The following is a 24,619-nucleotide window of genomic DNA, read 5'->3' as shown; positions in this document are numbered from 1 at the left end:
CGTAATTATTTGGAAGTCATGCCATACTAGGTTTGCAAAAGTTGATATTGACTCAATTGTTTTGGTATTTTGTATGTGTGTGGTCATATGCTTGAATCCATCCAAAGTTTTCTCACTACCATAGTGTACATCATATACATATGAATTTGAATTAAAAAAAGTAGCATGGATACCGTGAAATGCCAAATACACGTTAGACTTGGAGATCGCTGTGTGAAAAACATACTCTAATTTAAAGAACTCCTCATTAATTAATTTATAGTATCTCGTTTCGAAGGAATAATTATTTACAAGGAAAACACGAGCATGGTAATACATACAGATTCGTTTGTGAATGAAAGAAGATTCATTTGCATTCTCAAATGTAGGCGCACCAGGCAGACTAGGGTCGTGTCATGGTGGTCGCATGTGTCGTACGTACGCTAGCCCCCCCCCCCCCCAAAAGAAGGACGACAAAAAAAGTTCGCGCTTCCACATTTCAGATTCAAATATTTGGCAGACCCAATGCCATCCCTACAAAATCTCCTTTCTCACCCATCCACTTCCGCGCCCAGAGCGCTCAAATCCCTAATTCGCCGCTAATCGAAGCAAAATTTGAATCGCCCCTCGTCTCGTCTCTTTCCCCACCTCTGTGCTGGACGACGAAGACGAAGACGACGGTCGCGCTTCACCACCGCACCGGAGCTACCTCATCTACGCCCTTGTCCACCGCACCGGGTGGTCCACCGAAAATGTTGGCCGCCGGAGCCGATGTGCCTTACAGACACCAACTTCCACCGCATCAAGTGTGCTTCACCAACGCCGTCTCCCGCCTCACCGGGGTTACTTCACCGAACACATCATCACACCTCCACCCCTGAGGCCCTTGGTGCCCATTGGTGCATCACCAATGGCCTCGTCCACTGCATCGTAGCGCTCCGCTTCCGCTCAAGATCTGCATCCGTACGCTGCCAGCCAACACCAGCGCATCACCCTTAACGACTCTAAAGTGACCCGCACTCTAGGCGAGCATGCCCAAACACCGACCTGACTAGGTAGCCACATATCACTCCCATGTCCACTATCCTGACGAAGTTTGGATATCCTTTTACTTCTATCTTAGCTTACACGCCTATGAAACTCCGACTTTAACTCTTATTTCTTTTGGAGATATCATCTGAAACAAGCAAAATCATTTTTAGTGAAGCATGATGACTCTACAGGATCTGGTACACATCTTGCACGCCGGTATAACCTTTGTAAGTACTTTTCCTCCGGTACAACAGCAAGGTCGATTCCTCTCATTTGATCAACCATTCACCATGCCAAAAATGTAGAGGGGGGTGCAAGGAGCAGAGGGCCTGCACATCCAAGTAAGTGGTAACATTGACCTGTACATGGAACATACCAACCGCAAGCAGAACTGCAGTGAGCCTGTACAATGAGCTAGCGTAAGTCCCTACATTTCATTTAATTCATACTGGCATGCGTGTATGATTTGTGTGAAGTGGCGGATCCATGAATTCAAGTTACCGGGGGCGAAAATTTAACTTAAAAAATATAAAGGCACTTGCACTCCGGAAATCAACATAACTTGAGAAATGTGAAGCTACATGCACTTTGAAAACCAGCTAATGATCCAAAGTAGTTCTAGATTATAGACCACTAGATGATGTAAGCACCAAAAACACAAAATACAACATGGTGGACAACGACTACTAACATGGACCGTACCTGCTTGAATTATTCGTTCTCTAGCCGAAAATATCCAAGTCTAATTGCACCTATAACCAGTGCACAAACTGCATATCAATATTTCTATCTTGCACAACTATGCCAATAGTTTGAAACAACATATTAGAAAATTATTTATGCTAGGTTGTCATTATAAGGGGACGTTGTGGTAGATGGCCTCGACGTTTCCTCAAGCCATGAAAATGTACTATAATTTGCTTGTCATCAATTCCTGCAAATATCTCTCTCTCAACATAGCAGATCATCATTAGACACTAAATCCTTCAATGGGAGCTTGCAAAATGCTTGCATTAGATCCCTCATTAGACACTATATGTTCATCACCAGGAGCATGTAAAATGTTTGCATCAAATCCATCACTAGCAATATGTTCATTAGACACTTCAGGCTCAATAACAACACACTTGTATGTTTGCATCGGAAACTTGATTAGACACATCAGGTTCAGTCAGTTCGGTATTGATTGGGGAGTTATAAAATAACCAGAAATTGGTTTCATTTTCTTATATATTCCTTACGTACAAGCAGTTTTACAACACCATCAGGTTTAACTATTGGCTGGAAATTGATCGGTTGAATTAGATATAATCAGGGATGTGATGTACCTGCTCGTTGCACATGCTGCTCTTGCAAGCAGCGACTGTCCATTTGCGCAAGCTCGATGCCATGCCTGTGCTGCCGCTACTTCCCACGCAGACTACACCCTAGGTTGGATCTTCATCTTCTTGTCCTTCCATTTGCTTGAAGCCCGGCGACCGGCGTCCATTGAGGGCGCGAGGAAGAGCTATGTTGGCCTGTCCAATGATGGCTAGGTTAGGAGCGAACCAGACTTGAGGCTGGAGTGAACGAATTAGAGATTTTTCCTGCTATCGATCGATATGGGAGGCGCTTGTTTGGGCTGCGAGCCTGCTATAGGGCCTGCCTTCCACTTACGTTATTGTCCCATCCGAATTGAAACGTTTTTTATTCATTTTTTTACATTGCTTGCTCATGCGCTGGGACGAACAAAACTAGCCTGGGCCAACCTGGATGACTCAAACTAGGTGTGCACTTTCCAGCCACCCGAGGCAGCTGTCAGATTTAAGGCTCTGCAGACCCAAGAAGGTTCGAACTCCGGGGCATGTGCGAAGATCTCAAGCTCTCAAGCCACAAGCTCATCACCAGCCTAGCCTTGCCGGATCTGCGTGAGCGGGGAAGAAGATGGACACGGCAGTTTACCCAGGTTCGGGCCACCTTGCGGTGTAAAACCCTACTCCTGCTTTGGGGTGGATTGGCCTCACGAGGAGCTGAGGATGAACAAGTATAGTGGATGAAAAACCTCGCAGGGCTATGGTGGTGAGGGTGGAAAGGATCGGATCGGGATCCTTCTCTACGGTGGAGACTAGGCTATACTTATAGTGGTCTAGTCCTCTTCCCCAAAACTTGGGCGGGAAGGGATCCCACAACAGCCAATTTGAAACGAGACAAGAGGTTGAAAGCACAAGTGCTCCCTGGGTGATTTTGTTAATTAATGTCAACATATCTCTAGTTGGACTAATGTTTTCATCTAGTATATTTCAGATAAGTTCAACAATGGAGTGGCATGGACTAGAGGATGTGGAACCCCTTCAAGATGATAAGGACAAAGGATTGGCTCAAGCTCAAAGCTCAGGACTCTACATTTTCTATTTTAGTGATCCAAGATCACATTGAGTCCATAGGAAAGCCAATACTATTAAAAGGGGATGAGGTGTTGCTGAACGGCTTGCTTGCTCAAAGTACTTAGTGATATGCTCCAAAGCCCTCAACCACTTTCTCACATCCACATATATCCCAAACCAAAAGTCAAACTCGGCCCCACCGAAATTTCCTATCCGGCGCCACCGAGTTCACTTGACATAGCCACTGCCAGAAACCCTAGTCAATTCGGTCTCACTAATGGGATCTTGGTCTCACCGAGATGGGCTTGCCAACTCTCTATTCCCTATTGCAGTAATTCCGGTCTCACGAAATATGCAATCGGTCTCACCGAGTTTTCTTGGCCAACTCTCTATTTTGCTTATTACCCAAATCGGTCCCACCGAGTTTGTGTAATCGGTCCAACCGAGATGAGGCTTTACCCTAACCCTAGCACATCGGTCCTACCGAGTTGATCATGTCGGCCCCACAAAAAATCCTAACGTTCACATTTTGAACTAAATTGGTCTGACCGAGTTTTCTGATTCGGTCCCACCGAGTTTGGTGATTTGTGTGTAACGGTTAGACTTTGTGTGGAGGCTATATATACCCCTCCACCCACTCTTCATTCGTGAGGAGAGCCATCAGAACATGCCTACACTTCCAACACACATTTTCTGAGAGAGAACCACCTACACTTGTGTTGAGGTCAAGATATTCCATTCCAACCACATAAATCTTGATCTCTAGCCTTCCCCAAGTTGCTTTCCACTCAAACCCTCTTTCCACCAAATCCAATCCTATGAGAGAGAGCTGAGTGTTGGGGAGACTATCATTTGAAGCACAAGAGCAAGTAGTTCATCATCAACACACCATCTATTACCTTTTGGAGAGTGGTGTCTCCTAGATTGGTTAGGTGTCACTTGGGAGCCTCCGTCAAGATTGTGGAGTTGAACCAAGGGGTTTGTACGGGCAAGGAGATCGCCTACTTCGTGAAGATCTACCCTAGTGAGGCAAGTCCTTCGTGGGCGATGGCCATGGTGGGATAGACAAGGTTGCTTCTTCGTGGACCCTTCGTGGGTGGAGCCCTCCGTGGACTCGCGCAACCGTTACTCTTCGTGGGTTGAAGTCTCCATCAACGTGGATGTACGACAGCACCACCTATCGGAACCACGCCAAAAATCTCCGTGTCTCCAATTGCGTTTGCACACTCCAATCCAATCCCTTTACATTCTTGCAACTTGCATGATTTACTTTCCGCTGCTCATATACTCTTGTCATGCTTGCTTGATATGTATTGTGAATGTTTAAACTTGTGCTAAAACTCCACTTCAACTTAAAGAAATTAGAAACTGCAACTTTTCTTACTAAGAGTCTATTCACCCCCTCTAGACACCTCTTCTCGATCCTTTCGATTGGTATCAGAGCATTGGTCTCCATTGCATTGGTTTAAACACCTTTGGAGGAAGATGGATGAGTCTACATTGGGGAGTCTTAGACATAGAGTGCCTATACTTGATGGAGAGTACTTTCATGAGTGGAAAAATGAGATGCTTGAGATTTTCAGTGAATATCATTTTACCAAGTACATTACTACTCGTTGTGCTCGCTTTGTTGATCCTTTGCATCCCACACCCGATGAGGATCTTGACATGATTCGCAATCTTAGAACTATCAATCTTATCGTAAAAGGATTGCCTAAAAATTTGATTGCTAGCTTACCTGCTCTAGATTGTGCTTACACCATATGGAGATTTCTAGAGGAACGATTCCCAAATTATTCCTTGAAAAATCTAGATGAGATTCTCCAAGTCCATTGCCTTGAATAGAATGAGTACTAGTGATCCTAAGTTTGATGAGTGCCTATTAGAGCTTCGTGATCTCATGCGTGCCAAAGGAGATGTTGGAATTATTAGCAATATCATTTCCGAAGTCATTAGGATTCATAGAGATGAACATTGTTACGGTCATACTTCTAATGAATCACTCTCTCTAGGAATTGATCCATCACATGACGATGTTGAACATGGATACTATGATGAGAATGATGATAGTGACTATGATCTTGATGATGCGATGAGACACTTTGGTCTTATGGCTAATCTTCGCGGCTACATGGCTGCAGGAAAGGTATGGGTCCTTGATAATGGACGTACTGATCATATGACCGGAGACAAAGATATGTTCCGTGAGCTTGCTGAAAACGACGACCCTCAAAAGTATGTCACTTTCGGTGATAACTCAAAGGGTAAGGTGGCCATCTCACAAGATAGCTCCATACAAAATGTTATGCTCGTTGAATCTCTTGGCTACAATTTACTTTCCGTATCTAGGCTTGCTGACTTTGGTTTCAATGTCCTATTTACTGAAGTAGATTGCCAAGTGTTTCGTAGGGATAATCATAAAATTGTCTTTACCGGTATCCATAGAGGTGATCTTTACATTGTTGATTTCACCAAAAAGGCTCAACCTAGAACTTGCTTTATTGCTAAATCTTCGAAAGGTTGGTTGTGGCATAGAAGGTTAGGCCATGTGGGCATGCAAAATCTTGATAAGCTTATTAAAGGTGATCATATCCTTGGAGTAAAAGATGTTATATTTGACAAGGATAGACTTTGTAGTGCGTGTCAAGCAGGAAAACAAGTTGGAGGAAGTCACCCCGTGAAGAACATTATGACCACAAGAAGACCGCTCGAGCTACTTCATATGGATCTCTTTGGTCCTAATGCTTACAAGAGTCTCGGTGGTAACTCATTTGGTCTAGTCATAGTTGATGATTTTTCAAGATTTACGTGGGTGTTCTTTCTTGATGATAAATCGCAGGTCCAAAAGATCTTCAAGAGCTTCGCTAGGAAGGCCCAAAATCAATTTGAAGTGAAGATCAAGAAGGTTCGCAGCGACAATGGAACGGAGTTCAAGAACGCAAATGTGGACACCTTTCTTGACGAAGAGGGGATTTCACACGAGTTCTCGGCTACGTACACACCTCAACAAAATGGAGTTGTTGAGAGGAAGAACCGAACTCTTATTGAGATGGCAAGAACGATGCTTGATGAGTACAAGACTCCGAAACAATTTTGGGCCGAAGCGGTAGAGATAGCTTGTCATGCAACAAATCGCTTTTATCTTCACAAGCTACTCGGCAAGACGACATACGAGCTCCTCACCGGTAACAAACCCCAAGTTGGATACTTTCGAGTATTCGGCTCAAAGTGTTCCATTCTTGATAAGCATCGTCGTTCTAAATTTGCTCCTAAATCTCATGAACGGATTCCTACTTGGTTATGGCTCAAACTCTCACACTTACCGTGTCTATAACAATTTCACCTGAAAGGTTGAAGAGACGGTAGATGTGAAGTTTGATGAATCTAACGGCTCATAAGTAGAGCAATTTCCAATTGATGTAGGAGATAAAGACCCTTTGGAAGAAATCCAAGACTTGTCTATTGGAAAGATTCGACCAACGGAGGTGAAGGAGAGTACCTCATCCGTCCAAGTGGAAGCTTCTACCTCATGACAAGGTGAACCAAGAGTTGACATGGAAGCATCCACAAGTGGGACACATCAAGATGAAGAAAATGAGGAAGTACACCAAGATGAACCTCATCAACCTCCTTCTCCACCACGACAAGAGAACGACAACGTCAACAATGAAGAAGGCCAAGAAGAAGGACAAGATGATGAAGAGGATGTTCCACCCCGACCCAAGCAAAAGTTCTCACGAGTTCGAGCAAGAGTCTCAAGAGATCATCCCATTGAACAAATCTTCAATGATATTCAAACCGGGAGAATCACTCGCTCTAAAACTCGTTTGGCTAATTTTTGTGAACATTATTCATTCATCTCGAGCATTGAACCTATGAAGGTTGAAGAAGCATTGGAAGATTCGGATTGGATAAATGCCATGCACGAAGAGCTACACAACTTTGAGAGAAATCAAGTGTGGACATTGGTCGAGAAGCCCGACAACAACCACAACATCATTGGTACCAAATGGGTGTTTTGCAACAAGCAAGACGAAGATGGTCAAGTCGTCCGCAACAGAGCTCGTCTCGTCGCCCAAGGCTACACTCAAGTGGAAGGTATGGACTACGGTGAGACATATGCCCACGTTGCTAGACTTGAGTCCATCTGCATCTTACTTGCCTATGCTAATCACCATGATATCACTTTATACCAAATGGACATTAAAAGTGCTTTTCTAAATGGTGAAATTGAGGAGGAAGTTTATGTTAAACAACCTCCCGGCTTTGTCAATCCTAAGAAACCCGATCATGTTTACAAACTTCATAAAGCTCTTTATGGTCTTAAACAAGCTCCTAGAGCGTGGTATAAATGCTTGACCAAGTTCCTTATTGAGAAAGGCTTTGAGACTGGAAAGATAGATTCTACTCTTTTTACTAAAAGGGTTAATGGTGAATTATTTGTATGCCAAATTTATGTGGATGATATCATATTTGGTTCGACTAACGCTCATTTTAGTGAGAAGTTTGGAAAGCTAATGTCAAAGAAGTTTGAGATGTCTATGATGAGTGAACTCAAGTTCTTTCTTGGGTTGCAAATCAAGCAAACTAAGGAAGGCACCTTTGTTTCTCAAACGAAGTACACCAAGGACTTATTCAAGAAGTTCAACATGCAAGAAACCAAAGGTATGAAAACTCCCATGCCAACTAGTGGACATCTTGATTTGACCAAGGATGGCAAATTGGTTGACCAAAAGGTTTACCGCTCTATGATTGGAGCATTGTTATATATATGTGCCTCCCATCCCAATATTATGCTAAGTGTGTGCATGTGTGCACGATACCAAGCGGCCCCCAAAGAATGTCATCTTAAGGCTGTGAAAAGGATAGTGAGATACTTAATACATACACCAAATTTTGGCATTTGGTATCCTAAGAGGTCCTCTTTTGATCTTGTTGGCTATTCCGACTCGGACTATGCCGGAGACAAGGTTGATAGAAAGTCCACTTCGGGTACTTATCAATTTCTTGGTAGATCTCTTGTGACTTGGTCCTCGAAGAAACAAAACTCGGTATCCTTATCCACCGCCGAAGCGGAATACATTCCCGCTGGTTCATGTTGTGCTCAATTACTTTGGATGACCCAAACTCTTAAACATTATGGGATCAATGTGAAACATGTTCCATTTCTTTGTGACAATGAGAGTGCTATTAAGATTGCTCACAATCCCGTGCAACATTCTCGAACTAAGCATATTGAAGTTCGTCATCATTTCATTCGAGATCATGTTGCTAAAGGGGACATTGATCTTAAGCATGTTCATACCGATAAGCAATTGGCGGATATATTCACCAAACCGCGATGAGAAAGTCTTTTGCCGTTTGAGAGGTGAATTGAACATCATTGATGCTTCAAACTTGGAGTAGGGACTCCATTTGGATACGTGCAAGGCATGAGCCTATGACTAATCCTTGATACTTCTCTTATGATGATGATCATATGTATTGGATATACTTGCACCCTTGCATGCTATCTAACCCTTGTAGGTACTTGGATGAATCTAAATCTATGAGATTGCAACTCACTCACAACTTGAGCAATCTCTACATCACCAAGTCTCTACACAATGGTGGTTGAAGACAAGGAAGCTTGGAACCCTTTAACATATCCTTTGACAAATTTTATATATCAAATTTCTTTTAGTATCAAATTTCATGATTGTCATATTGGATACACAAGTGCTCTTCCTTGCAAAACTAACCATTGTAGGTAGATGAACTCACTTCCAAGTGGTGCTCCCAACTCTTGATGAGCTACATCAACCTCGAGCAACCCACACAAGTTCAACTACATGACTAAGATCAACACCACCACCCAAGGTATGTCATTCCATCTTAGAGAAGCTTTACCTCAAGTCATAGGTCAAAGCAACTCAACAAGATGTGAATACATCAAATGCTTAAATGAAAAATGGTAACCCCATTTTGAGCTTAAACGATGAGTATGACATGATCAAGTGTTCTCACTTGACTCCTTAGTCAATATACCCTAACATAGGTGACTTTGTCACCGCCCAATTCTAGATGAAGTTCTCTAGTGTTTCTATGGGTTCTTGCATTTGTCTTTTGCATATTTATTCCCTTTCCTTTATCAAATTTTTCAAAAAAAAGAAGAAAAAAACTTCATCTAGATTTTCTTTTCTCTGTTTTGTTCTACATTTCTTGCATCCAATTCATTGCAAATCTTTCAGTTAATTCCTTGCAAATCTTTGTGAGATCTTATTTGCCTAGTGAGCTGAGGTGACAAATGTTCTCTCTGTGTTGAACTCGGTCACACCGGTCTGTCAAGTTCGGTCAAACCGAACCAATTCGGTGCCACCGAAGTAGATAACTCGGCGTTACCGATTTCCATGCAGAAAAGACCATTTGCCACTTGTTCCTGCATTTTTGTTCCAGCTCCACTCGATGATTCTTATCCTCTACCAGCATCACACTCTATATGCTGCTTTGCTCTGTGACTCAAGGACCAAACCTATTTTGACTCACACTCCAGAAGAACCCTTCTTGGAAATTGATGTCAAAGGGGGAGAGAGAGATCACATCAAAGCTTAATTCTTCAAAAGGGGAAGAGAGAAATCACATCAAAAGCCCCAGATGCTTGGTATTCAAAGAGGAGAGAAGTCACATGTCTTTAGAGGGGAAAGACATGTTCATGTTTGCTAATTTTCTTTGCTATGATTTCTTTTCAGTTCCCTATCTTCTCCCAGCATCTCTCATACAAGATTCAGGGGGAGCAAGACATCTAAGGGAAGGAAATCTTTCAATTCATTGCATATCTTTTACTTTTGGGGACATGTCTACATCCAATAGAGTACTCAGTACTCACTCTCTACATGTCATCCCAGTCTTGGTACTCTTGTGGTTTCTTTTGTTTGCTCTGGCTTGTAGATGTATCTGTGTTATCTAACCTTGTTTACTCAGGTTCATTCCTTCCTAAGCCAACTCAAGACCACAAGGTAAGTATATGCATCACAGTCATGTGCATGAGGATTTCTTGCTGATGTACATACTGTTTGCAAGAAGGACTCATGAGCCTGAAGGTACATTTCCTATATTCGCATCTTTTGGTCTGATGCATATAGCCAAGATGCATGTAACACATTGCTTACTCTGTCATGCCTATGCATTCACATGCTCCTATACTCCATATTTGCATGATTGCATACATATAGGGGGAGCCTATGCATGTTACATGTCTTTCCAAAGCTTTACTGGTTATTCTCTATATCTTTATCTAAAGCTTTGATGTATGTTGTCATCAATTACCAAAAAGGGGGAGATTGAGAGCACAAGTGCTCCCTGGGTGATTTTGGTAATTAATGTCAACATATCTCTAGTTGGACTAATGTTTTCATCTAGTATATTTCAGATAAGTTCAACAATGGAATGGCGTGGACTAGAGGATGTGGAATGCCTTCAAGATGATAAGGACAAAAGATTGGCTCAAGCTCAAAGCTCAGGACTCTACATTTCCTATTTTAGTGATCCAAGATCACATTGAGTCCATAGGAAAGCCAATACTATTAAAAGGGGATGAGGTGTTGGTTAATGGCTTGTTTGCTCAAAGTGCTTAGTGATATGCTCCAAAGCCCTCAACGACTTTCTCACATCCACATATGTCCCAAACCAAAAGTCAAACTCGGCCCCACCGAAATTTCCTATCAGGTGCCACCGAGTTCACTTGACATAGCCACTGCCAGAAACCCTAGTCAATTCGGTCTCACCGATGGGATCTCGGTCTCACCGAGATGGGCTTGCCAACTCTTTGTTGCCTATTGCAGTAATTTTGGTCTCACCAAAATATGCAATCGGTCTCACCGAGTTTTCTTGGCCAACTCTTTGTTTTGCTTATTACCCAAATCGGTCCCACCGAGTTTGTGTAATCGGTCCAACCGAGATGAGGCTTTACCCTAACCCTAGCAAATCGGTCCTACCGAGTTGATCATGTCGGTCCCACCGAAAATCCTAACGTTCACATTTTGAACTAAATCGGTCTGACCGCGTTTTCTGATTCGGTCCCACCGAGTTTAGTGATTTGTGTGTAACGGTTAGATTTTGTGTGGAGGCTATATGTACCCCTCCACCCACTCTTCATTCGTGAGGAGAGCCATCAGAACATGCCTACACTTCCAACACACATTTTCTGAGAGAGAACCACCTACACTTGTGTTGAGGTCAAGATATTCCATTCCAACCACATAAATCTTGATCTCTAGCCTTCCCCAAGTTGCTTTCCACTCAAACCCTCTTTCCACCAAATCCAATCCTATGAGAGAGAGCTGAGTGTTGGGGAGACTATCATTTGAAGCACAAGAGCAAGGAGTTCATCATCAACACACCATCTATTACCTTTTGGAGAGTGGTGTCTCCTATATTGGTTAGGTGTCACTTGGGAGCCTCCGTCAAGATTGTGGAGTTGAACCAAGGAGTTTGTACGGGCAAGGAGATCGCCTACTTCGTGAAGATCTACCCTAGTGAGGCAAGTCCTTCGTGGGCGATGGCCATGGTGGGATAGACAAGGTTGCTTCTTCGTGGAACCTTCGTGGGTGGGGCCCTCCGTGGACTCGTGCAACCGTTACCCTTCATGGGTTGAAGTCTCCATCAACGTGGATGTACGATAGCACCACCTATCGGAACCACGCCAAAAATCTCCGTGTCTCCAATTGTGTTTGCACACTCCAATCCCATCCCTTTACATTCTTGCAACTTGCATGATTTACTTTCCGCTGCTCATATACTCTTGTCATGCTTGCTTGATATGTATTGTGAATGTTTAAACTTGTGCTAAAACTCCACTTCAACTTAAAGAAATTAAAAACTACAACTTTTCTTACTAAGAGTCTATTCACCCCCCTCTAGACACCTCTTCTCGATCCTTTCAGAGGTACATCTAATCCTGACAAAAGGTGGTCTTCGCCTGCAAAGGTTCTGGTCATGACACAGCAGTGGGCTCGGCGATGACATCCGTCCTGCCGAGCTCATGGTCTTGGTCTTGTAGCACCAGAATGGAAACCTTTGGGAGATTCCTCGGGAACCCGCACTCATCCTTGCTCCCTTAGCACCGAAAGGGAAACTGTCTCCTCTCCACCTGCTGGCACCCGCCTGACCATGGTCGTCGTGGCTCACGTCATTGCAGCCTCGTGAGGCTGGGTACCTACATAGAAATCTCAGCTCCTCGGGAGGCCGCATGGGGAGGCCGGTCCCTCTGGAGGTCTTGGTGTCGTCCGTCTCTCAAGGCCAGGGCCCTCATGAGGGTCTTGTCTTGGCGATCTTGCAGATGGGACGTACCAGGCCATCGAGGGGACCATGCCATGGGCCGCAAGCAGGTAAGTCTGGGTACCTTGGTTTCCAGAATGTCGACAGTAGCCCCCGGGCCCAAGGCGCGCTCGGGATGGCTTCGAGGCGAAGCCAAGGGGCAAGGGCGAAGCACCGCAGGCCCCAATCGCCTGCGAGCCAGGCTGACGCGTGGCGCTTGATGGGACGCGGATGCCTCCGCTTCCCCACGTCGCCTTGGTGACTATTCTGAGTTGACAGCAGCCTGGTGCATACAGCAAGGCCATCATCACTCAGAACGTGAAGGGGCGCCAGTTATCCTTCTTCCGCCTATAAGAGGGCGAGGGGGCGGAGCCCCCTAGCCCATCTTCATAGTCTTGCTTCTCATCTCGCATCCTTGCCGCAGCACCCATGGCACCGATTAGGAGGTTCTCTACTACCGAGAAAGGGAAGGCTCCACAGGAGGTGCCGGAGCCGCTCCTGCCGAAGAGGGGCCGTGGCCGCCCTCGCTGGGCCATCGCGACGCCCACAGCCGCTCCTTCTCGACGTTAGCTTGCACCACCGGGGGGTCGTGTTGGCCCGATTGTCCGCGCACAGGGCCCTCCCCACGGGAGTGGCCGTGGGCACTATGGAGGACGAGGCCATGGAGGAAGGCAGGGGACGGTCGTCCAACCACTCCACCCACGGGCCCGTTCCAACGGCACAGCCCGTAAGTTCGTGGTGTGGGTGACGATGCCGCCACGCACCTGCATCCGACTCCCGCGTGCCTTGGCTGAGGAGCTGCCGACATGGGGGCCCGTGCAGCTGTGGCTACAACATGATGGCTGCTGCGGCCAAGCCTCGCAGGCAGAGGTTGAGGCCACCTTGTCCGACGATGTCTTTATGACCCGAGGATGAGGGACGGTTGCCCGCGCTTCCGGCTCTGGGAGGCATGCCCTTCATTTAGGTACGATGGGGCGTCGATGCTCTTCTTCAGGGTCTTCGGGGAAGACGACGAGCCCTAGAGTGCTGCCCCAGGGGCGGTAATAGCGGCAGCAAGACCTCCCGCGATGAACCTGCACTTGGCCGCCGCACCTCCAGCAGCAATGGCGCCTCTTCCAGGTCAAGCTCGAGCGACGACGACTACGATGAGCAACCGTGCCGCCGCGCCCAGGTCTAGGAGGGAAATGCGCTGACTATGCGCCACGACATCGTGTGTGGCGTCTCCTGAGTCATGGTCCTCGAAAGTCCTTTTATTTTGTTTTATTCCCTGCATGAAAATCGTGAAGGGTCCCGCGGGGGTGTGTAAGAACCGTGGCGCTTGCGCCCTAATGTTAACACTCCGAACTTATGTCATATTTGCGTTTCTCGCTTGGGCACGGGCCCCCTTTCACTCTCGCGGTAGCTTTGTGCTCTACGCCAACATGACCCAGTCCCCAGGCAAGCTTCGGCCGTCGCTGGTATGCCAGGTCGTGATGTCGTGGTCAAGGCTAGGAGGCGAGCGGCCCGAGGTTCAGTAAGAGCCCCCGAGGTGCGATGCTCAGGAGGTCCCCTTAGGCGTGCAAGCGGCTCCCGAAAGATTAAGAGGGGGAATCCCTTGCCCGAGCGAGGTCGCGAGAAAGCAGAGCATCAGAATCAAGGCTCATGCTGATGCGTTCGAGATAACTTAGCTTAGCATTTGTGGACAGTGGTGGTTCCTTCATCGCGAGGGCGAGCTTCCTCGGCCTTTGGATTGTGGGCATGCTCCCTGTCCTGTAATAAATTAAGGCGAACCCCGCGAGAGGCATGTGAGAAGACTGATGCCCATTATATTTCGAAAAAAAACGCCACCGGTGTTGGGTCACACCCTTCCCCCGGTACTCCTCCACGGGGTTTCCGACCCCACTTCTTCCACTCATCATGGTACTCTACATTCTCAGGACCCGGCCCTCGAGTAGGTCTCAGCCGCCACTAGTATGCCAGGTCGCGATGCCGTGGTCAAGGCCTGGGGGTCAGGGCTCGAGAGCGAGTAGGAGCCCCTGAGTCGCGATGCTCAAGGCCCCCCTTTTTACGTGCAAGCGATTTGCGTGAGAAAGGAGTGGCTCGCCCCGAGGGGGTGCCTAGGAGGGGTTGTGCCCACTGGTACACGGTGTATGGTGTGATTCCACTTAACCCTTCATGAGCTGGGGCGCTGTTTGACGATGCGTTCTTCTGGGGCGGTGAGGTGTCGGCAGAGCCCCTCGAGGTCCTGTCACCGAAGGCTCCTGCACATTAGTTAGTCGTCAAAAACAAAGGCGTCCATGCTTGCTGATCTGCCCATGACCGTTCTACGAGAAGACGTGCACGGGGCCAGCCCGTGAGCCAAAGCTCGGTCTCTTAGATTTGTCAGCACTGCAGGGACGGACCCGAGCGCTCAACAATCTTCCCACTTCATACCGAAAGAGATGACACAAGCTCTGAGCATGTCTTCAAGGATTTGATTGACTCCCTCAACTTGGCCACTTGTTTGAGGATGGAAAGCCACGCTGAAAGGAATGTTGGTGCCCATGGACTTCTGGGAAGAGTCCCAGGACTTGGAAGTGAAGATGCTTCCACGATCTGAAGAGATCAGCTGAGGGATTCCATGCAATGAGACAATTCTAGATGTGTATAGCTCTGCCAACTGAGCTGCCATGATAGATTCTTTGATTAGAAGGAAATGAGCCACTTTTGTAAGCTTGTCAATGACAACGAAGATAGCATCATTCCCACGCTTGGACTTGGGGCCAGTGATGAAGTCCATTTCGATATGACCGAACCTCCATTCCGGAATAGCAAGAGGTTGGAGGAGACCAGCTGGTCGTTGATGTCCTTCTTTCACCCTTTGACAGACATCACATTCATTCACGAATTGAGCAATCTCTCGCTTCATACGAGTCCACCAATATGACTGCTTGAGTTCATGGTACATCTTCGAACTGCCTGCGTGGATGGAAAGAAGATAATTGTGCGCTTCGTTCATTATGACCTTCCTGAGATCACCTTTTGGAACAACAATCCGGTCCTCGAAGAATAAGGTGTCCTTGTCATCAATGCGATAGCACCTGTATTTGGGAAGGCCCTTGTAAACACAATGTTTCACCTTCTTCACCATGGTATGAAGGAGTTGTGCCTCACGAATTTGGTCTTCCACAGTTGGAGTGACTTGAAGGTTGGCAAGAAAACCTTGAGGAACAACTTGGAGGTTGAGCTTGCGGAAAGCTTCACAAAGATCAGGTTGGGATGGCTTGAGAATTAAGCTGTTGCAATATGCCTTTCTGCTCAACGCATCTACAATCATATTAGCCTTGCCTGGAGTGTACTTAATGCTTGGATTGTACTCTTGGATCATTTAGACCCAACGAGTTTGCCAGAGGTTGAGGTTGGGTTGAGTGAAGATATATTTGAGTCTCTTGTGATCGGTGAAAATGTCCACTTGCCTTCCCAACAAGAGATGTCTCCATGTTATTAATGCATGGACAACTGCTGCCAACTCAAGATCGTTAGTGGGGTAGTTCCTTTCATTTGGCTTCAACTGACGAGAAGTATAGGACACAACTTTCTTCTCTTGCATTAACACAGCACTGAGACCTTGCAACGAGACATCACAGAAAACTTCGTATGGCTTGGACTCATCAGGAGGAGTTAGGACCGGAGCTGTGACGAGTTTCTCTTTTAGAGTGTTGAAAGCAATGTCACACTCAGGAGTCCAGGAGTACTTGACATGCTTCTGGAGGAGGTTGGAAAGAGGCTTAGCAATCTTTGAGAAGTTCTCAACAAATCTTCGGTAATAGCTTGCAAGCCCAATGAAACTACGGAGCTGCTTGACATTCTGAGGAGGCTCCCAGTTGACAATTGCAGAAACTTCTCTGGATTAACAGAAATGCCCTTGACGGAGATGATGTGACCAAGGTAAAGAACTTCATCAAGCCAAAACTCACATTGTAACATCCAATTTTCCTAAATTAGGATGTTAATAGATCACTCATATGCATATCATATTTTCCATGCATTATTTGTTGTTCTGCAATATTCTTTTCATTATGCAACTAAAGGCAATTTATTGGAGTGGAGATGACATGACTTCTCCCCTGTTTTAAAAATGTTCATAATGTCCAGAATATTAATTCCACTTATCTGATATGTTCTGGTATTTTTCTTATTCTCCAAAATATTTTATTTGACTGTTTTGTTGCTGTTTTGTGTGGCCTATTGCATAAAACCTATTTTCAAAAATTGCATTTGAGTAGGAACTAGTTGTTCCTGTAGTTTATATTACATGTATATATTTTACTGTGTGTCTAGGTATTTTCCCTAGATTTTATTCTGGTGTATGTTTTTATTTTAGTTTTGTTTTTGTTGTGGCAGTTCTTTAAAAACAAAAGATAGCATGCAGCGCTGCAACACTGCAGCCACGCGAGCCAACACCGCGGCCCACCTAACCCCGCACTGCCCGCGACCCAATATCCCGCGCCTCCAGCCACCGAAGCGGACACCGCACCCGACCCATGCCGTAACCCGACCCACCGCCTCTTCCGCTGACCCGCGGGCCCCACGCGCCCTGTTCCTGTGCTTCCCCGAGCCGGAGACCACGCCGCACCGCGAGCAACCACGGCCGAGCCTGAGTCGAGCTCGTGTGCCAGGTCCACCCCGTGCACGCCCGAGACCCCGTACGCGAGCCCAGCTCCGCGATGAACCCCGCATCCCCTTCCCCGATCTCTCTCGTTGCCGCACGCGCGAGATAGGGCGGAACGCATCTCGCTGTGGAGCTCGAGCCGCCGCCATCTTCGCCAGCCGTTTCCGCCGCCGTAAGGACACCACCGGCCACACCGTTCACTCCCCTCGACCCTCTGCTCAACGCCGCACTTTGCTGACATATTTTTTTGTCGCCAGAATCGCAGTGGAGCGAGCCACCCGAGCGAACCCGACTTCGCCGGAGCACGCATGAGTTCAGGAACTTGCCACCACCGCTCGAGGGAGCCCGTCGCCGTTGAACACAGCCACTACCTCCGCCGCTCGACGCCACACCCATCCGTCACTTCGCTCTCGCCGGAGAACCGCCGCGCCGCCGCCCGAGACCACCACCGCCATTCCTCTGTTATGGTGAGCACACGCGCACAACGAAGCCATCGGCCAGTCGCCAAGCGCCACGCAGCAGTTAGCTACAGGATACGCACAAGAGTTCTCTACAGGACCAGGCGATTTCTATTTTTTTTTGTTTTTTTAGACTTTCCTCAAATCTTCAAATTGCTATATCTCCGATTCTATATATCCAAATTAGGTGATTCTTTTTCCTATGATCTCACAAAAATGAGCACATTATCACAGTACCGACTTTGCACATGTTTGCACCTTTCAAATTTGCATTCGTTCGGATTTTAATCAAATCTTCCGAGGCCGTAACTTCCCAACCGTTTAACGAAATTTAGTGATTCTTTTTGCATTGTGACCGTAGAGCAATTTAGGTGCTGTTAAGATTCTGTTGTTGAGTTTAAAAAATGGTTTTCTTGCTGTTGGTTTTGTTTTGGTTCTATTCGTGTTTCGGTGATTGATTTGTTGAATTGTGTGAAACGTGTAGATTTTCCGGAGTACGACGCGAGCTATTGTCAGGAGTGTGACTTTATGAACCAGAACCAAGGCAAGTTACATGTTGATCATCCTTTACCTATTGTTTCCTATGCATGTAGTTATATCACACTATGAATATATGCATGTATTGGAGTATTATATATTTTTGGCTATGCTGTTGAGCTATCTTCCCGTCATTGCACGTGGTAGTTGTAGTTTGCTATGCTTTGTAGACGGGGGTGGTTCGAGTATTCATTGAGCTTATGTGAGGATTATATATATATAACAATTGAGTAGTAACTCGGGATTTAACTCACCTCTGGGCAGAAGTGGTATTGCTTGGTGTTGAGGGAAGGCATCATGGGGTCTTGCACCTTTTCTAAGGCCATGCGCTCATGAGAGTGCACCCTAAGTGGAATGCCGCCCAGGCTCAAAAAGATCAGACAGACTTAGTGACTAGTAGCTTCCATGCGCAACCACTAGCTAAATGGGCTTTGGCTTAGTTAAGTTGGTTGTGGGATCCTCGCCCAAGTAAGCTAGCAGATGTAGATATGAGTAGGTGTACCGGCTGCCGGTGGGTGGAGGTGACTACTTCTGAAAGGCTTCGTCTCAATCTTCGGGTTGAGTCTAGTGGGTAAGGAGAGCAAAACTCTGCAGAGTATTAAAGCTAATCATGATTAGCGGTCTCCCCGGTTATGGACAAGTTTGAGCGACTATGCCATTATAGTTGTTGGATGATCTTGACAGATGTGACACTTAATAATATTTGTGGGAAAACTTAATAATGGGTAGGTTGGAATTGGAGCTGCCAATTCAACCTTGTGTATTTAATTGTCGTAATAAAAGAACTAAATAAAAATTTGACTATTAGGTAGTTATGAGGACAAAATCAGCTTTCTGCAAAATAAACTTTCAAGGCTTCCTTTTGTTATACTATGCATATACATGTAGGTCTGCTATATTATTGCTCCTATGTAACTTGCCAACACATTCAAAGTATTGACATGTATGGCTGCAACGTCTCATGTTGCAGGATATTCAGACGAAGAGTAAGATACCATTAGGGTCGCGAGTCTGCACTCAACATCGCCAGTGGGCTATGATGGGACTCATCGTTATTTTCTGCTACTTTCCGCTATTTGATTGAATAAAGCTAGCCATGTGCTATGTAGATTGTTTTATTTTATACATTCTGGATCATACGTTGTAATAAATGATGCACTTGCTATTCTGGTATTCATCTATACTGTGTGTCCTAGCAAGTTTGATCCAGGGACTAGCACGGTAAGCACAGAGACTCAAATACTTCGAGGTTTGGTCGTTACAGATGGTATCAGAGCAGTGTGTTGACTGTAAGACGTGACCCTAAAAAATGGATTAGAAAAGCCATAGGAGGGAAAATTATTTTATCAACTAGTTATACTTCTTACTGTTTATTAGTCAACCCCCTCAAGTATGTTGAACAGATAAGTAGGAACTAGTGCTGAGACCACCATTCATGCTTGTTTTATATTGCAACGTTATCGTGTTAGTGTATCTGATTATGCCCACTTTCGTGGTATGAAGATACTAGATAGTTTGCTTGATTGGTAGTTTGTTTGTTGAATTATATCTTGTCGAATTTATTCGACTATATATATATATAATATTATAACGTGTTTGTTGGTGTTATTCGTTGTTGTGTTTTATTGCCTTGATCATATTATGCATATGGGTAGAATATATTTATATATACATAGCCTTGGCCCTATTATATCTATAACTCATCTATATATTCTTGCCAACCAAAATCCTTAGTATGCCTATTAGAGTGAGTTCCCCGGGAGCTAAGATGATAGCAGGTGTCGGTTGTCATCAGTTGACCTTGTCTATTGGGAAGCATGAGTTTCCTACAGATTTGATTATATTGAAGTCACAAGGTCTGGATATTATTTTGGGTATGGACTGGATGATAAAGTATGAGGGTCTTATTGATTGTGCCGGTCGATCTATTACTCTCATTGCACCAGGAGGGAAGAGGATCAAATATGTATGTAAGTATAAGCATAAGCAGGTACAGGTGAACTCTCTTAAGGGGGGTAGCCTGGAAGAGGTGCCAGTTGTGAGGGATTATCTAGATGTGTTTCCAGAGGAGTTGCTAGGTATGCCACTAGATAGAGATATTGAGTTTCTTATTGATTTAATACCAAGCACCGGACCTATTGCAAGGAGACCATATAGAATGCCTCCTCAAGAGTTTGTCAGAATTGAAGGAGATAAGAGAATTGCAGGCACCAGGATTTATTCGCCCAAGTTCATCACCTTGGGGAGCTCCAGTTTTGTTTGCAGAGAAGAAGGATGGAACCTTGATGATGTGTGTTGATTATCGTTCTCTGAATGAGGTAACCATTAAGAATAAGTATCCTTTGCCTATGCTAAATGATCAATTTGACCAGTTGGAGGGAGCTACTGTGTTTTCTAAGATTGATCTTCGTTCTGGTTATCATCAATTAAAGATTCGTGAGCAAGATATTCCAAAGACTGCTTTTACTACGAGGTATGGGTTGTATGAATATACTGTCATGTCATTTGGATTGACTAATGCTCCTGCATACTTCATGAATATGATGAACAAGGTGTTTATGGAGTTCTTGGATAAATGTGTGGTTGTTTTCATTGATGATATATTGGCGTTCTCCAAGAATAAGCAAGAGCATGAGGTGCATCTGCGTCTGGTATTGGAGAAATTGAGGGAACATGAATTGTGTGCCAAGTTTAGCAAATGTGAGTTTTGGCTGGATGAGGTAGCATTCCTTGGACATGTTGTGTCAGGTAATGGAGTTGCAGTTGACCCATCTAAGGTTGCTGCAATTACAGAGTGGGAGACACCCACGACAGTTGGGGAGATTCGCATTGAGAACTTTTCCAAGATTGCAAAGCCTAAAACTGAATTGTTGAAGAAAGAGAAGAAGTTTGTTTGGACTGATGAATGTGAAGCCATCTTTCAGGAATTGAAGCAACGTTTGGTTACAACACCAGTCTTAACTTTGCCAGATATACATAAGGACTTCCAGGTATATTGTGATGCTTCTTGTCAAGGACTTGGAGGTGTTTTGATGCAGGAAGGTAAAGTTGTTTCAATGCTTCACGTCAGCTTAAGAATCATGAGCATAATTATCCTACACATGATTTGGAGTTAGCCTCAGTTGTGCATGCATTGAAAACTTGGAGGCCATATCTTATTGGTAATCATTGTGATATATTTACTGATCATAAGAGCTTGAAGTATATTTTCACTCAGAAGGATTTGAACCTCAGGCAGAGGAGATGGTTGGAGCTTATTAAGGATTATGATTTGAATGTGCAGTATCATCCTGGAAAGGCTAATGTTGTTGCTGATGCGTTGAGTCGTAGGAGCCATGCTAATGCAATTAATGTTGATAATATGCCACCCGAGTTATGTGAGCAATTCGGGAATCTCAGGTTGGAGATGGTTCCTAAAGGATATTTGGCAACACTTGAGGTAAAATCTACTTTACTTGACAGGATCAGAGAAGCTTAAAAGGGTGATAAGGAGATTGTTGGGATAAAGGAGAACATGGTTAATGGTAAGGCAGAAGGTTTCCATGAGGATGAACATGGAGCCATATGGTTTGAGAAGCGTATTTGTGTACCTCAAGATGCAGATATCAGGAAGTTAATTCTTCAGGAGGCGTGTGATTCACCTGATTCTATTCACCCAGGTAATACTAAAATGTATTTGGATTTGAGGGAAAGATTTTGGTGGCCTAGCCTGAAGAGGGAAATTGCTGGATATATTGCAACATGTGATGTGTGCCAGAGAGTTAAAGCAGAACATCAGAGACCAGCAGGTTTGTTACAGCCATTGCCTATACCTGATTGGAAGTGGAATGAGATTGGTATGGATTTCATTACAGGTCTACCCAGGACTCGGTCAGCTTATGATTCTATTTGGGTAGTTGTTGATCGTTTGACAAAGGTTGCTCACTTCATCCCGGTAAAGACTACTTATACCAGTGCTCAGCTAGCAAAGATTTATATGTCTAAAATTGTTTGTCTGCATGGAGTTCCAAGGAAGGTAGTGTCTGATAGAGGTACTCAGTTCACATCCAAATTTTGGCGTCAGTTGCATGAATCCCTGGGCACCAGGCTGGAGTTCAGTACAACTTCCCATTCATACATAGATGGGCACACAAAGAGGGTAAATCAGATTTTGGAGGATGTGTTGAGAGCATGTGTTTTTGACTACGGGTCCAGTTGGGATGATAATTTACCTTATGCAGAGTTCTCATATAATAACAATTATCAGGCTAGTCTGAAGATGGTACCGTTTGAGGTATTGTATGGTAGGAAGTGCATGACACCATTGATGTGGGATGAGGTTGGAGAGCGTCAATTCTTTGGACCAAACTTGATCAGAGATGCTGAGGAGAAGGTCAAGTTGATTCATGACAGGCTGAAGATATCACAGTCCAGACAGAAGAATTATGCAGATGCAAAAGGTAAGGAGGTGACATATGAGGTAGGAGACCGTGCATATCTTAGAGTTTCACGACTTCGTGGAATTAAGAGGTTTGGAATCAAGGGTAAGTTAGCACCACGTTTTGTGGGGCCTTACAAGATCTTGGAGCGTTGAGGAGAGGTAGCTTATCAGCTGGAGTTGCCAGAAGCCTTGTCTGGAGTTCATAATGTGTTACATGTATCTCAGTTGAAGAAGTGCCATGCAGAGATGATGGATGTTCCATTGAGGGACACAGTGCCACTTGAGGCAATTCAGTTGGAGAGTGATTTAACATATGAGGAGAAGCCTGTTAAGATTCTGGAGACACCAGAGAGAGTTACTCGCACTAAGACAATCAGGTTATGCAAGGTTCAGTGGGATCATCATACTGAGGAAGAAGCTAACTCGGAATGAGAGGAAGATCTGACGCAGGATCACCCACACCTATTTGCTAGCCACTTGAGGGCGAGATTCATCTTAAGGGGGGTAGGTTTGTAACATCCCAATTTTCCTAAATTAGGATGTTAATAGATCACTCATATGCATATCATATTTTCCATGCATTATTTGCTCTTCTTCAATATTCTTTTCATTATGCAACTAAAGGCAATTTATTGGAGTGGAGATAACATGACTTCTCCCCTGTTTTGAAAATGTTCATAATGTCCAGAATATTATTTCCAGTTATCTGATATGTTCTGGTATTTTTCTTGTTCTCCAAAATATTTTATTTGACTGTTTTGTTGCTGTTTTGTGTGGCCTATTGCATAAAACCTATTTTAGAAAATTGCATTAGAGTAGGAACTACTTGTTCCTGTAGTTTATATTACGTGTATATATTTTACTGTATGTCTAGGTATTTTACCTAGATTTTATTTCGGTGTATGTTTTTATTTTAGTTTTGTTTTCGTTGTAGCAGTTCTTTAAAAACAAAACACAGCACGCAGCGCCACAGCACTGCAGCCACGCGGCCCAGCACCGCGGCCCACCTAACCCCGCACTGCCCGCCGCCCAGTCTCCCGCGCCTCCAGCCGCCAAAGCGGTACACCGCACCCGACCCATGCCGTAACCCGACCCGCCGCCTCTGCCACTAACCCACGGGCCCACGTGCCCTATTCCTCTGCTTCCCCGAGCCGGAGACCGCGCCGCACCACGAGGAACTACGGCCAAGCCCGAGTCGAGCTCGTGCGCCAGGTCCACCCAGTGCACGCCCGAGACCCCGTACGCGAGCCCAGCTCATTGATGAACCCCGCATCCCCTCGCTCGATCTCTCTTGTTTCCACACGCGCGAGCTAGGGCGGAACACATCTCGCTGTGGAGCTCGAGCCGCCGCCGTCTACGCCGGCCGTTTCCGCCGCCGTAAGGACACCACCGGCCACACCGTTCACTCCCCTTGACCCTCTGCTCAACGCCGCACCTTGCTGACATATTTTTTTGTCGCCAGAATCGCAGTGGAGCGAGCTTCCCGAGCGAACCCGACTTCGCTGGAGCACGCCGGATTCAGGAACTCGCAACCGCCACTCAAGGGAGCCCCGGCTCCATTGAACACCGCCACTACCTCCGCCGCTCGACGCCACACCCATCCATCACTTCGCCCTCGCCGGAGAACCGCCGCGCCGACACCCGAGACCGTCGCCGTCGTTCCTCTGTTATGGTGAGCACACGCGCACAGCAAAGCCGTCGACCAGTCGCCAAGCGCCACGTGGCAGTTAGCTACAGGACCCGCACATGAGTTCTCTACAGGACCAGGCGATTTCTATTGCTGTTTTTGTTTTTTTAGATTTTCCTCAAATCTTCAAATAGCAATATCTCCTATTCTATATATCCAAATTAGGTGATTCTTCTTCCTATGATCTCACAAAAATTAGCACATTATCACAGTACCAAC

The 24,619-nt window shown here is 45.5% G+C and overlaps 1 protein-coding gene and 1 long non-coding RNA gene across 2 annotated transcripts; both read left to right on the top strand.

The window, feature by feature from the left end:
- The first annotated feature begins 17,242 nt into the window (after positions 1-17,242).
- LOC120975636 (uncharacterized) lies at positions 17,243-19,474 on the top strand. The gene is made up of 4 exons (XR_005771251.3): positions 17,243-17,470; positions 17,556-17,765; positions 18,241-18,300; positions 19,264-19,474. It is a non-coding gene; the product is annotated as an uncharacterized lncRNA (long non-coding RNA).
- A 1,317-nt stretch (positions 19,475-20,791) lies between these two features.
- Positions 20,792-21,771, top strand: LOC120975742 (uncharacterized mitochondrial protein AtMg00860-like). Its single transcript, XM_040402444.1, has 2 exons — positions 20,792-21,283; positions 21,577-21,771. Exons 1-2 carry the CDS (start codon positions 20,792-20,794, stop codon positions 21,769-21,771), a joined length of 687 nt encoding a protein of 228 aa, XP_040258378.1.
- The last annotated feature ends 2,848 nt before the right edge of the window (positions 21,772-24,619 follow it).

This window comes from Aegilops tauschii, chromosome 3 (genome assembly GCF_002575655.3).
Source record: "Aegilops tauschii subsp. strangulata cultivar AL8/78 chromosome 3, Aet v6.0, whole genome shotgun sequence".
NCBI classification, from domain to species: Eukaryota; Viridiplantae; Streptophyta; class Magnoliopsida; order Poales; family Poaceae; genus Aegilops; species Aegilops tauschii.
The sequence above is the reverse complement of the archived record's forward strand: the minus strand, read 5'-3'. Positions and strand labels throughout refer to the sequence as shown.

What these genes read in the sequence shown, in the direction of transcription:
- LOC120975742 (XM_040402444.1), top strand. Translation starts at nt 20,792, where the DNA reads ATGTCATTTGGATTGACTAATGCTCCTGCATACTTCATGAATATGATG. An exon ending in ATATACATAAGGACTTCCAG is followed by an intron (nt 21,284 to 21,576) that starts GTATATTGTGAT and finishes TTGAATGTGCAG; the next exon opens with TATCATCCTGGAAAGGCTAA.